Source organism: Pantherophis guttatus, chromosome 2, assembly GCF_059756535.1.
Source record: "Pantherophis guttatus breed Tessera chromosome 2, ASM5975653v1, whole genome shotgun sequence".
NCBI classification, from domain to species: Eukaryota; Metazoa; Chordata; class Lepidosauria; order Squamata; family Colubridae; genus Pantherophis; species Pantherophis guttatus.
The window spans coordinates 263,523,070-263,536,723 of record NC_142064.1 but is presented as its reverse complement, the minus strand read 5'-3'; the positions used below and the strand labels follow the sequence as shown (position 1 = coordinate 263,536,723).

Sequence of the window (13,654 nt, the reverse complement as noted above, 5' to 3'; positions counted from 1 at the left end):
ATTGTATTGTATTCTATTGTATTGTATTGTATTGTATTGTATTGTATTGTATTGTATTGTATTCTATTCTATTCTATTCTATTCTATTCTATTCTATTCTATTCCATTCCATTCCATTCCATTCCATTCCATCCCATCCCATCCCATCCCATATTCTATTCTATTCTATTCTATTCTATTCTATTCTATTCTATTCTATTCTATTCTATTCTATTCTATTCTATTCTATTCTATTCTATTCCATTCCATTCCTATTCCAGTTCCATTCCATTCTAACGTTTGAGTAGCTGATGCAGCTTGCATAAAAAGAACAAAAGGAAAAATAAAACAGGAACACTTTCCCAGCGCCCTTATGCCGTTCGGTCCTTCGGTAAATTTGCAAGCGGGTTCGCCTGCCTTTACATTGCAGATTAATTTTGGGTGGAGGGGGGCTTATTCCACACAAGCGCGCCTTTATTCGCGACCGGAATTCCCATTGCAAAGGAAGATCTCTCGGGCCTTACTCGGGATCTGTAAGTGAAGGCGGCGGGGCGAGGCGGGAGCAATGGGAAACGCCAAAAGAAGAGGGGTACACGCCGCACCCCCTCCAAACGACCTTTGATTGCGTGCACATGACTGCCAATGGACGAAGTGGCGGTGTGAATTTCTTCTCATTGCATAAATCAAGGATCAGGGCAGGGGAAACTATTGAAATGGAAGCTAAGCAGATAAATAACTGCAACTTTAATTCAAATGCAAGTCCGAATAGGATAGCATAAGGATAGGGATAGGATGTAGAGTAGAGTAGAGTAGAGTAGAACAGAACAGAACAGAACAGAACAGAACAGAACAGAACAGAACAGAACAGAACAGAACAGAACAGATGGAAGGGATCTTGCAGGTCATCTACTCCAACCCCTGCTCAAGCAGGAGACCTTGCCTATACCATTTCTGAAAGATGGCTGTCCAGTGTCTTCTTGAAAGCCTCCAGTGATGAAGCTCCCACAACTTCCAAAGGGAAGCTGTTCCATGGGTTGATTGTTCTCACTGTCAGAAAATTTCTCCTTATTTCCAGGTTGAATCTCTCCTTGATCAGTTTCCATCCATTATTCCTTGTGTGGCCTTCAGGTGCTTTGGAAAATAGCCTGAACCCACCCCCTCTCGGTGGCAGCCTCTCAAGTATTGGACCACTGCTATCATGTCACCCCTGGTCCTTCTCTTCACTAGACTAGACATACCCAATTCCTGCGACCGTTCTTCATAGGTTTTAGCCTCCAGGCTCCTAGTCATCTTTGTTGCTCTTCTCTACGCTCTTTAATTTAAGTGGTTTGCAATTGCAATGTCTGTTGCAATTACATTGTTTGTGTATTTTCCCCCTCTGGGAAGTGAGAATGGGCCTATGACAATTCTCCGTGGTTGCCACGGCCAATTCCCTGCAGGACAAGAGTTACAGTAATATCGAAGAAATAGTACAAGAGAATTATTAGAGGAAGGATGCAAAAGGAGGGGACAGAATGAAATGTGAATGGCAAAAATTAAAATAATGTTTTATTTATTTTAAATAAATAGAATTGTTAAATTGTCCCCACAGCAAGTTGGCTGTGGCAAGTTGTCTTGCAGCGAGTTGGCTGTGGTGAATTGGCTCGTGGCAAGTTGGCGGTGGCGAGTTATCCCATTGCAAGTGAGAATGGTTCATTTGGGATGAACCACAACCACAACCCAGCAAACTGAGGTCAGATTGGGGGGAAAAGTTGGTGGGCTCTTAACCCAGGGAGCCCTGCTAGCAAGTGACAATCTGAAGCCAGCTATTGATAGCATTAATGTTCATTCTGTTGCAAACCACAAGTGAAAGCTGATTTTCTGTTAGTAAACAAAGTGGTTGTCCAAGTGTGTTGTGCTCAATTTTACAACCTTTTTGCCACAAATTGTTCAGCATAATTACAGGTAGTCCTCGACTTACAACCACAATTGCGCCCACAATTTCCATTGCTAAGCAAGACAGTCGTTAAGTGAGTTTTGCTGCCATTTTCCAATCTTTCCTGACACAGTTAAGTGAATCGCTGCAGTTGTTAAGTTAGTCACACGGTTGTTAAGTGAATCTGGCTCACCCGTTGACTTTGTCAGAAGGTCACAAAAGGGGGATTGCGGGACCCCCGGCACACTGCAACCGTCATAAACACATAGCAGTTGCCAAGCATCCGAATTTTGATCATATGACCACGAGGATGCTGCAAATGGTCGTAAATAAGTGAAATGTGGCCATAAGTCATTTCTTTCAATGCTGTTGTAAGTTTGAATGGTCATTAAACAAATGGCTGTAAGTCAAAGACTATCTGTTGTGTAATTATTAAGTGAATCACATGGTTGTAAACAAATCCAGCTCCCCCCCCCAAAAATTGACTTTGCTTGTCAGAATCTAGCTGGGAAGGTAATGTGGCCCCAGGATGCTGCAGCTACCATAAAAACATGCCAGTGGGTAAACATGCCTGAATTTTGATCATGTGATCAGATTATTGGAAATATTTTTTTTCAGGACCATTATAACTTCGAATGATCGCTAAATGAACGGTTGTAAATCGAGGACTACCTGCGGAGAGGATGATTAGGAGTTAAGTGTAAAGCATCCTCCAACAATAGAGGGGGGGGGAAGGAAGGGAAAAATAGCTTTCAGGAGAAAAGAGTGAATCAGGACTGGGGGACCTTAAAAATGTGGAATTGTTTGAGGGGAAGAAAATATCTGTAACTCGAGGTTGAACTGTGGAGTCCTTGGTGCTCTCTGAGCTTGCCTTGGATGTTTTCCTGCAGACGTTTTATCACCCAATTAAGTAACATCATCAGTGCTCCATGATGTGTTTGGCGTGCCAGACTTCAGGGCTTCATCCCGATGCGGCATATTTCTGCCCTGTTAGCCAGAAACACACAGGCCAAACACTAGCTCTAAACCAGGAGCACATTATTCTGTACGATTTTGAGGATTATACCTCACGTGATCTCTTGCCATTAGCTCTGCTGTTTGGGGATGATGGGAATTGAAACTTAGAACACCGGAGAGGCCCTGTTTGAGTATTCCTGTCCTGCTCATGAATTTTTCTATTTCTTATTTTTTTAGGGAATTGATTTTGGGGGAGGATGAGAAGCATGAGGACACATGCGCGCCCCCCACCCCCGTTGCCTTAGGGAAGCAGGAACCCAATGCTGGATGTTTTCCTCTGCATCTGAAGGAAGAAATGGCGGGTTAGAAGTGAATTAGATTCATCTAGGGAAAAAGATCATGTCTTTGGAGCGGGAGGTGGAGATTTCAGCCTCGGGGTTTCAGAGAGTCATCGCTGACCCGGATGTGAAGCCAGAAATCAAGATGGAAAAGCAGGACCTGGAATCTGAGAGACATGCCCACTTGGCTGTGTATACCGAGACCATATCGGGAGGATTGTGCTCCTCACGTCAACACATTAAACAGGAGTCCGGAGGCCAGAGTCTGGAGCCACAACAGTGGGAAGCACAAAAGTGTGACTTTCTCAACACATCCCCAGCTCTTCCTCTGGGCCAGGGGCTCTCCAAGCTGCCAGAGGCGATGCTGCAGCATGGCCCCAAGGCTTTCCCGTCCATTTTGGAAGGAACAGGGACCGTGTCTGACTGGGCTAAAACAGAGAAGGTCCCCAAAATTACACTGGACAGCAGAGACTTCAGGATCCCAAGTGGAGGAAGCGAGGAGCAAACCGAAGGCCCCGAAGCTGTCAATTCCGAATGCCAGCGCCAGCATTTCCGGCAGTTCAGCTACAGGGAGGCCGAGGGCCCGTGGGAGGCTTACTGCCAACTCCGGAAACTTTGCCACCGGTGGCTGATGCCCGAGAGGCACACCAAGGAGGAGATGCTGGAGCTGGTGATCCTAGAGCAGTTCCTGGCTATCCTGCCCCTGGAGATGCTGAGCTGGATCCGGGAACAGGATTCTGAGAGCTGCTTCCATGCGGTAGCTTTGGCAGAACGCTTCCTCCTAAGGCAGCGTGAGAAGCCAGATCAGCAGGTGAGGGTTACTTCTGGCTCGGGGACCCCAACTGAAGTTGGATGCTGGGTGAAGGATGGCATACAGGTAGTCCTTGACTCACAAACAGTTCATTTTGTGACCGTTCAAAGTTGCAACAGCACTGAACCAAGTGACTTCTAAACATGTTTCACAGTTACGACCTTTGAAGCAGCCCCATGAGCATTTGAAGAAAATTCAGATACTTGGCAACTGGTTCGTACTTATGACGGTTGCTGTGTCCCAAGGTCACGTGCATCCTGACAAGCAAAGTCAGTGGGGAAGCCAGATTCACTTAACTGGGTTACTAATTTATCAGCTGCAGTGATTCACTTAACAACTGTGGTAGGAAAAGTGATAAAATGGGGCAAAACTTAAGGGACCATCTCGTCCCACTGGGATTGGGTTAAGGGAACATCTCATCCTACTTCAAGGTTGACTCCGCCTTCCATCCTTCCGAGGTCGGTAAAGTGAGGACCCAGATTGTTGGGGGCAATAGGCTGACTTGTAAACCGCTTAGAGGGGGCTATCACTGTGAAGCAGTATATAAGTCTAAGCGTTATTGCTATTGCTATTGCTATTGCTATTGGCCTGCCCTACCCGTGTCAGCAGAGGAAGCATGCTGTGGACCCTGTCGGCCAGGGAATTCCAGTTTGCAGGGTTCAGGAGAAGGGCCTTCTCTGCCATTTGTGCCTGCCCTCTGGAACATCTTGCCCTTTGGAGTTGTGGTCTAGTCCAACCCTCCTGGCCTTCTGTAAGAGCCTAAAAACCTGGGTCTGCCAGTTGGCTTGGGCCTCTGAAGAGCAAACTTTATGTTGGAGGGGGCTGACGGATTAATATTGGATCCCACTTCCCTCTCCCGCTCATCCCCTCCATCTTTTAGCGATTGTATTTTGTATTTTTATATTTGTATAGGATGTTTTTGATATAATTTTACCTTTAAAAATTGTAAGCCACCCAGAGTTACCCTGTGGTCAGATGGGTGGCCACTAAATTAGATAGATAATTAAATAGAGAGAAATGAGAGAGAGGTAGGTACTGTAGGTAGGTAGGTAGGTAGATAGATAGATAGATAGATAGATAGATAGATAGATAGATAGATAGATAGATAGATAGATAGATAGATAGATAATTGGCAGCGGTTTGCTCTCCAAACTCTTTCAATTTATTTTTTTTAAATTTTTTATTATATCAAATACAAAGAAGAGAAGAAAAAAATAAGAAATTAAGGGAAGGAAAGGGAGTGGGGAAAAGGGAGTGTAAGATACAAAGGGAAAGAGAAAAAAGAAAGAAAGGGGGCATTGACATCCAACTTTTCTTAGCACAGTACAAGGTGAACACACTCCAACCACTTTTTGCTTTTACACATTAATATATAACTAGCCTCTCCTATAACATCAAATCTTTCTCATCAACAAAACCAAAGTCAAAAGTTTCATGTTTTTTTTCTTCACCAATTCCAGAAAGGATATCCAAATGAAAACAAATGTACCTCTTTTTGACTAAAATAATCAATTTAACCATGCCTGCTTTATCTTCCTTGCCATAGAAATAATGTGTATTTCTATTTGCACCTAGTAATCTTTGTGAACGATCACCGTTTTTATTTACAAATTCATTGTATTCTTTCAAATTCTTTAACATTACTGAAAAAAAGAAGATTTTTTTTTTTTTAAGTTTCTGGACGTTTCGTTACCAGATTAGGTAACGTTATCAGCAGGATTTTCTTGTCCTATTCTCCTTTAGCTTATAAATGTCTTGTGTGACAGTTTGGTCAGTTGGTCATTTGATCGTTTGGAGCTGGATTTGAATTCTGAGCAGCTGTTTGGTTCTCTTGTTGACTGGTCGTTTGAATGGTTGGGTTTCTTACCTATTCATATGTTGGATCTAGATCAATGTTTGTCAATTGCTCCTTTGGTAGAAATACCAGGCTTCAATAAATTCACGTGTGTGGCGGGTGCTGGCATGGCCAATGATTTTTGTTCCTTCCCAATCGAATTGTTTATGATCAGTGTGGTTTGAGATCAGGGATTTTTGATGGTGCCGTTTAACTGCTAGATCATGTTCATGAACCCTTGTTCTCAATTGCCTTCCTGTTTGTCCCACATAGAATTGGTTACAATCGTTGCAATTGATTTTGTATACTGTGTGATTGTTGCCTTCCTTCTGTATTTTGTCTTTGACTTTAGATAGCTCTTTTCCGAGTGTAAATGTGGGTTTGGGCACTATCCTTTATTCCTAGGGGTATATACAGTAGAAGGCAGCCATTACGGATGTTCCTTTGATGTATGGAACATAATACTTAATATAATAAAACATAATACATAATATAATACATAATTTAATTTCATAATATGATCCATGTCATCCAAACCCCGACAAAATACACAGCCAACCACCACACAGAAACAAGTCTTGACATAACATCAAAGGAACATCCAAAATGGCTGCCAGAATACGGCAAATGTTTCAGGTGGCGACATCAATTTTGGGCTCAATTTTTTTATTTTTTATTTTTTTTATTTATTTATTTTTAAATTTATATACCGCCCTTCTCCCTGAGGACTCAGGGCGGTGTACAGCCAGAATTAAAAAACATGAAATACAAATATTAAAAACAATTAAAATATATATAAATTTGGCCCAAAATTAAAAATACAAACCAATTAAAACATTTAAAATTTCTTCTTAAGCCAGCCCGGCTTGCTGGAAAAAGTGGGTTTTAAGGGCACGGCGGAAGGCACTAAGGTCTTGGATTCTCCTTATCTCTGGGGTTGTGGTTGTAACCTGAGGACTACCTGCACTTCTTACTATTAGGCAATTTTTCCTAGTGCTCAACAGAAAACTACAGGTAGTCCTCGACTTACAATCATTCGTTCAGAAGTTACAGCGAGACACGGAAAAAAATGACTTATGACTATTTTTCACACTGTTGCAGCATCCCTGTGGTCACATGATCAAAATTTGGACGCTTGGCAATGGGTTGATATTTATGATGGAGGCATTATCCCAGGATCATGTGATTACATTTAGCGACCATCTGACAAGCACTTCACTTAACAAACATGTTCTAACTTAACTGCAGTAATTCATTTAACAGGTGTGGCAAGAAAGGTTGCAAAACTCAATGAACCACTGTCTTGGTTAGTAAGAGAAATTTTAGGTTCAATTGGGGTCGTACGTTGAGAACTACAGGTACTCCTTGACTTACGACCATAATACTGTCGACACCCAAAATTTCTGGTGTTAAGTGAGACATTTGTTAATTGAGTTTTGCCCCATTTTATGGCCTTTCTTGCTTTGGTTGTTAAGTGAATCACTGCAGTTGATAAGTTAGCATCCTGGTTGTTAAGTGAATCTGGCTTCCCCATTGACTTTGCTTGTCAGAAGGTAGCAAAGGGGATCGCATGATCTTGGGACACAGCAACATTCATAAGTACCGTATGAACCAGTTGCCAAGCATCTGATTTTTGATCACATGATCATGGGGATGCTGCAAAGGTCATAACTCTGAAAATCAGTCAGAAGTCACTTTTTTCAGTGCCGTTATAACTTTGAATGGTTACTAAATGAACTGTTGTAAGTCGAGGACTACCCGTACTTATACTTCCCTGCCAACATGGACCCATGAATAAACGCAGTGACTACAATGCAGAATTGCAGACTAATTCTGCCAATTGCCAGCAGTTCGATTCCCTCAATCCTGACCGGCTCAAGGTTGACTCAGCCTTCCATCCTTCTGAGGTCGGTTGCTGAAGGCAATAGGCTGACTTTGTAAACTGCTCAGAGAAGGCTATAAAGCCTTATGAAGCGGTATATAAGTCTAAGTGCTATTGCTATTCACTTAACAACTGTGGCAAGAAAGGTCGTAAAATGGAGCAAAAATCATTTAAGAGTCTTAGCAACAATGTTGTGATTGAGTTGTGGTCATAAATTGAGGACTACTTGTAGATTACAGGCTTTCTTTCTTAGAAACGTGTATATTATTGCGCCTTTCTGCATTCAGAAGGTCCCGAGTTCAAATCCGTAACAAAATTGAAATATAATGTGCTGAAATAACAATTGCCATTGTTATTTCAGTTCACTGGGTCTTCTCCTATCTTCTTTGAAAATAATGAAGGGGTGGGTTGGGGGCTGTCCTGTTTTGTTTGGAAACATTCCTACCTGCCCCCAAAGAGACCAAGGGGGTGTAGGAAGTATCTATCTCAAAAAGATGGCCATTTTGTCTACCCGTTGTTATGGATTAAAATTACTCTTTTGTTCCAGATCACAGGGATGAAGCAAGAGGGGAGAGTGAATTTCCCCGAAACAGAAGAAACTTCTCTGGATGTTACCCTCAGGCAGCTGAGCAGGGAGGTCAAGCAAGAGGAGGATGGGAATGCCAGCACGACAGGTAAGGGTTCCTTTGTTGGCGAACTACAACTCCCAGCTGTCTTTGCTCTCAGCCATGTAAGCTTTATGCCCTCCATTTTGTTCATTGCGGAATTTCAGCACTAGGGGGCGGCCATTGCAGCATCAGCCTCCATACTGCAACTAGTGCAGGGGTCCTCAAACTTGGCAGCTTTAAGACTTGTGGACTTCAATTCCCAGAATTCTCCAGCAGCTTAGACTTCTATAAGTCTTAAGTGCTATTGCTATTGCTAGATGGATACATTTAAATGGACAAAACATATATTTCACTATGTGTCTATCTTAATGTAATAAAATGTTGTGGCATGAGGTGCTGCTAATCTGAGCCATTCCGCTCCACCTATCCATATTTCACCCTGCTTGGTAGTAAGGTGACCATTGGCAAGAGAGGTAATCCTCAGCGTATGGCCGTAATAGACCCTACTCATTAAGGTCATAAGTCACAATAGTCATAAAGTGGCTACATCTGGTTGGACTCATTTTTATGACCTCTTTTCTAGTAGTCGTTAAGTGAGCTCACTGTTCACTCTAGGGCATTTTTGTCAAAAACTGGAAGTAAACACCAGTTGCCGAGTGCCCAAAATGTGATCACATGATTGCTGGGGAAAGGGGCAGCCATTGGAACTTTGGAATTGGGTCGTAACTTTTGGGATGTCCATTGTAACTTCAAATGGTCATTAAGGGATTGGTCATAAATCGAGGACTACCTCTATCTTCACTGGCCTCCTTCTGAGATTCCCCCTTTTCTTCCCCCAGCAAAAAATGGGTTCTTCTGCAAAATTTCCAATCCCCCTCCCTTGAAGACCCTTATTCCTTGGCATTTTTGAGCAGCCCAAGGAATTGCTTGCCCTGCCTGAACCCTAAAGAGAGAGGTACTAATCGGCGGGGGTATTATTGTATTTGGCAGCTGACGAAGAGCAAAGAGACCACCGGGAGATGATGGCAGGGAGAGAAAATGGCCAGGACTTAAAAAAATCTGCCTCGAATCCGAACAAGCCAACCGAAGAACAGCCAGAAGAGCCGGAGACCGATCCTGTTGCATTGCAGAGGAGAGACCGCTACGCAACCATCCTCAGGCAGCCGATCCCCAAAGGGAAGCAACCGAGTGACAAACTCTTCCATAGCCTCAACAAGCATCTCCAGGCCCACACCGGCAAGGAGCTGTTTGAATGCTCCGATTGCGGGAAGGCCTTTCTTTCCAGGGCCGGCTATATCGTGCACATCCGAGTCCACGGCCAGGAGAAACCCTACGAATGCTCGGAGTGTGGGAAACACTTCCGCCGCAGCTCGCACCTCAACAACCACAGCAAAATCCACGCCGGGGTGAAACCCTTCCAGTGCTCGGATTGCGGGAAGACCTTCAGCCGTAGTTCCAGCTTGGTTTCCCATCAGCGCATGCACACGGGGGAGAAGCCCTACCACTGCGCCTCCTGCAGCAAGCAGTTCTGCGACAAATACAGCCTGGTGCGCCACGAACGCCTCCACACTGGCGACAAACCCTACAAGTGCACGGAGTGCGGGAAGAGTTTCAACCAAAGCCACCATCTCGTCACTCACAAGAGGAGCCACACGGGTGAAAAGCCCTACGTGTGCTTGCTGTGCAGCAAAAGCTTCTGCGATCGGTCCACGTACATCCGGCACCAGAAGAACCACATGGGCGAGAAAATGTTCAAGTGTTCCGAGTGTGGTGAAAGCTTCAGCCGGAACAAGCACCTTCTCCGGCACCGGAGAATCCATACGACCGGGGAGCTGTATACCTGCTCCGATTGCGGCGAGAACTTTTCCCGTCGGTCGGGCTTGACAATGCACCAGAAAATCCACACGGGGGAGAAACCCTACGAATGCGGGGACTGCGGGAAGAAATTTAACCGAAGCACCAACCTGATCAGCCATCAGAGGGTCCACACGGGGGAAAGACCGTATGGTTGTCCCGACTGCGAGAAGAGATTTAGTCGGAGGACTCACCTTGTTAGCCACCAGAGAATCCATGGGCAGAAGGACATGCCGGAAGGGCTGGCCACAGCGGGTTTGCATCCCCCTGCAGCAGTTTACGTGCCCACACTGTTCATCACAACCCTGTGAGGTAGGTCTGTTGGGTTGAGAGGCGGGTCAAGCCAAGATCATTCAGAACTCTATGGGGCTCCACAGGATTTTCCCACTGTTGAAATGACAAAAGTGACAGTAGTGTGATTTGATGTTGAAAGATGTTGAGACTCTAGAGAGAGTGCAGAGAAGAACAACAAAGATAATTAGGGGAAAGGAGGGTAAAACATCAAGGACGGTTGCAGGAAGGCCCAATCCTTTGTGCCTTGAGTGAAAAGCCTGGGCTGATTCGTTTGATGATCCATTAATATGGTTTCTTCCCTGTCCATGGTAATCTCCGGGGTCTTCTGCAACACCAAAGTTCAAAATGGTTTCAGGAATTGGACATGTCTAATTTAATGTAGAGAAGGACTAGGGGTGATATGATAACGGTGTTCCAATATCTCAGGGGCTGCCACAAAGAAGAGTGAGTCAAGCTATTCTCCAAAGCACCTGAGGGTAGGACAAGAAGCAACAGATGGAAAGTAATCAAGGAGAGAAGCAACCTAGAACTAAGGAGAAATTTCCTGATAGTAAGAACAATCAACGAGTGAAACAGTTTGCCTTCAGAAGTTGTAGGTGCTCCATCACTGGAGGCTTTTAAGAAGAGATTGTCTGAAATGGTATCGAGTCTCCTGCTTGAGCAGGAGTGGTTGGATGAGAAGACCTGCAAGATCCCTTCCAACTCTGTTATTCTTTTGTGTGGCAGACTCTGCCCTTTTTGGGTATGTAGTGGTGCCTTGATACCAGTTGAAAAGGGGGAACAAAATGCTTCTTCCAACAAAATGCTGCTTTCATCAACCTGGCTTAAGTTGCCCCTGGAAGCTCTACTGGCAGTTGGAAACACTTAAAGCTTGATTTAGACTTGCCTGCAACTGAACGTAGGCATTGGTGGATACCTATGCTGCTAAGGGATTAGTGGGTAAGCATAGGTTGCAGATGGGTCAATCCATACAGCTCCCAAATCTCAGCTATCTGTTGGTGGAGATGGCCTGTCTTGCATGCTGATTGGTTGATCCAACTTCCTGTTGGGAGGCAAGCAGAAGGCAAGGCACATTTGCTCCCTAGCTAGAGTGTTAATTAACATTTGCAGAATTATAGATGCAACAGCTGTGCAACCATCTCTGAACCGCAGACGCATACGTTCCCTGATGGATAGTGACGCAGGAGTCTAAACCGGGCTTAAGTCTGATAGAAATCACCGTATAGGCATAGACATTGGTGCTCTTTTCAGTGCCATAGGGGGGAAAATTAGTTTGAAATCATGCCAGCAGTTCCCCAAGATTGATAAGTCTGTCAGACTGGTGATCTCTCAGAACACTATATCCTTGTCTGAAATTTTGCAACATCTCATACAGGAATGCAAAACTCTCACCAATGTTGGTGCTCACGTGAACCATAGGCAATTTTTCAAGTTTGTTTTTTTTTTGTTAACATTTTTATTGAATTATAAAATATAATAAGATACAGAATACAAAAGTAAATCGGAAAATGGTGGGGGGGAGGAGGGGGAAGAGAAGTGAGGAAGGATACGGGGGGGAAGAAAAAGAAGCATTGACTTCCAACTCTCTCTGCTGCAGTAAAATAAGGCATTAACATCAAATCACAACTTTTTGTTTTTTCATATTAAGATGAGCAAGCCATTTCTATAAAGATCTATCCATCTACTCAGTAAAACCCAAAATCAAAGTTTCGTTCTTTTCCACCTCAAGCACAAAGATAGAAGCAGTCTCCATGTGGAAACAAAAGTACTTAGGTTCTTTTCTTTAATCAAAATAGTCAATTTTGTCATTTCAGCCAACTCCATCAACTTCTGCAACCATTCATCCATGGTAGGAATCGAAGTGTCCTTCTATTTTTGTGCATACAATAAATAATCTTGTTGCTGTCAACATATATAATAACAAAGTTCCAAATCATTTTTCAAGTGTAATGTAATGTGGGTGTTCTAAGGATGACATCCGGTGGTTTTACCCTCAGGTTGGATCATCCCAAAGGTGCTTTTTTTCCAAAAGGCAACTAGACTTTCTTGGTTTTTCTTTGAAAAAGTTTCGCTTCTCATCCCAGAAGCTTCTTCAGTTCAGTTCTTCAGACGCTTCTTGGATGACCGTTTCCTTGAAACGGTTTCAAGGAAAAAAACAAAAACAAGAAAGTCCAGTTGCCTTTTTGAAAAGCACTTTTGGGACAACCATGACCAGGATGATTGAGAATCTCCACAGACCTCAGGTTGCGTATTGCCAAGTTGTGCTGTAGACTGAATCTATGGATCAGGAGCCACAAAGGCCATTATAGATAGTCACTCTTACTGACAGAAACTGGACCCGAGGACTCTGTGGCTAAGCAGCAGGGTTAAAAGGCATGTCAAGTGCTGATTTGGTGATTTACTGAGAAGCATTTTGCCACATGAGCAACGGTATAAATTATAAACAATATAAATTGATATTGGGAAACTCCAGAAGCGACCTTCTCTCCGAAGTGCCATTTTTCTACCAATTATCTCTCTTTTTTTTTTTTCGTTCTTGTTTTTCAGACCAATCATTTAATTCTGAAGGAAGACCTTTACCAATTTACCTCTTCGGTAGGAACAGAGTGTCGATGTTACAGCAGAATGTCAGAAAGGGGAATACGGAGGAAATGTGCTGTAAAACACATTTTACTTGAGTTGAGGAATGAATTCTCTACCTCTCCACCAAAACCTAGCCCTGGTCCTCAGTCCCACACTTCCAACCTTTTTTGCTAAGAATTATAATCAGTTGGGTAAACTGTTGTATGTTTCTGTTTATGACTCTTGATTTTTTTTTTCCCATATGGAGGAAATTGTACAACATCAGCAATACAAATCCTGAGATCATCCATCAATTTGATTTGGGTTTTTGCATCTTCCTGAAATTAAAACATCCCACGCTCACTATCCCTCCCTTTTTCCCATCCAAATAATTTTGAGGGGTGATGGTGAATTTTTACCATTTTGCTACTGCAAAGAGAGAGCAATGTCTAAATGAATTAAAAGAGGGCTATAAACACCTTTAAAATTAGATGCCTCAGAAGTGACAGAGAGATCAGGGCAGATGCCTTCAAAATATTATTCCAAAAATATTTAAAAACAAATCTTTACAGCTATCTTTTCCCAGGAGAATTCAGATCAAAATTGACCCTTTCCAGTCC

General features: G+C 43.4%; 1 protein-coding gene across 4 annotated transcripts; it reads left to right on the top strand.

Annotated features, from left to right (window-relative positions):
- The first annotated feature begins 353 nt into the window (after nucleotides 1-353).
- Nucleotides 354-13,342, top strand: LOC117663166 (uncharacterized). Of its 4 annotated transcripts, none has more exons than XM_087884010.1 (6): nucleotides 355-512; nucleotides 2,513-2,587; nucleotides 3,089-4,000; nucleotides 8,264-8,390; nucleotides 9,315-10,490; nucleotides 13,020-13,251. In XM_087884010.1, exons 3-5 carry the CDS (start codon nucleotides 3,251-3,253, stop codon nucleotides 10,487-10,489), a joined length of 2,052 nt encoding a protein of 683 aa, XP_087740136.1. In that variant the 5' UTR covers nucleotides 355-512; nucleotides 2,513-2,587; nucleotides 3,089-3,250; the 3' UTR covers nucleotide 10,490; nucleotides 13,020-13,251. The 4 variants fall into 4 exon arrangements, with proteins under 4 accessions (XP_034268968.2, XP_087740136.1, XP_087740135.1 ...); XM_087884009.1 differs by lacking the exon at nucleotides 2,513-2,587 and adding an exon at nucleotides 1,571-1,711 and having other exon boundaries at nucleotides 361-512; XM_034413077.3 differs by lacking the exon at nucleotides 2,513-2,587 and having other exon boundaries at nucleotides 354-512; nucleotides 13,020-13,342.
- Nucleotides 13,343-13,654: the final 312 nt, after the last annotated feature.

Coding starts and splice junctions, on each gene's coding strand:
- LOC117663166 (XM_034413077.3), top strand. CDS start 3,251: ATGTCTTTGGAGCGGGAGGTGGAGATTTCAGCCTCGGGGTTTCAGAGA. Junction 4,001..8,263: donor GTGAGAAGCCAGATCAGCAG/GTGAGGGTTACT, acceptor CTTTTGTTCCAG/ATCACAGGGATGAAGCAAGA. Junction 8,391..9,314: donor TGGGAATGCCAGCACGACAG/GTAAGGGTTCCT, acceptor TGTATTTGGCAG/CTGACGAAGAGCAAAGAGAC.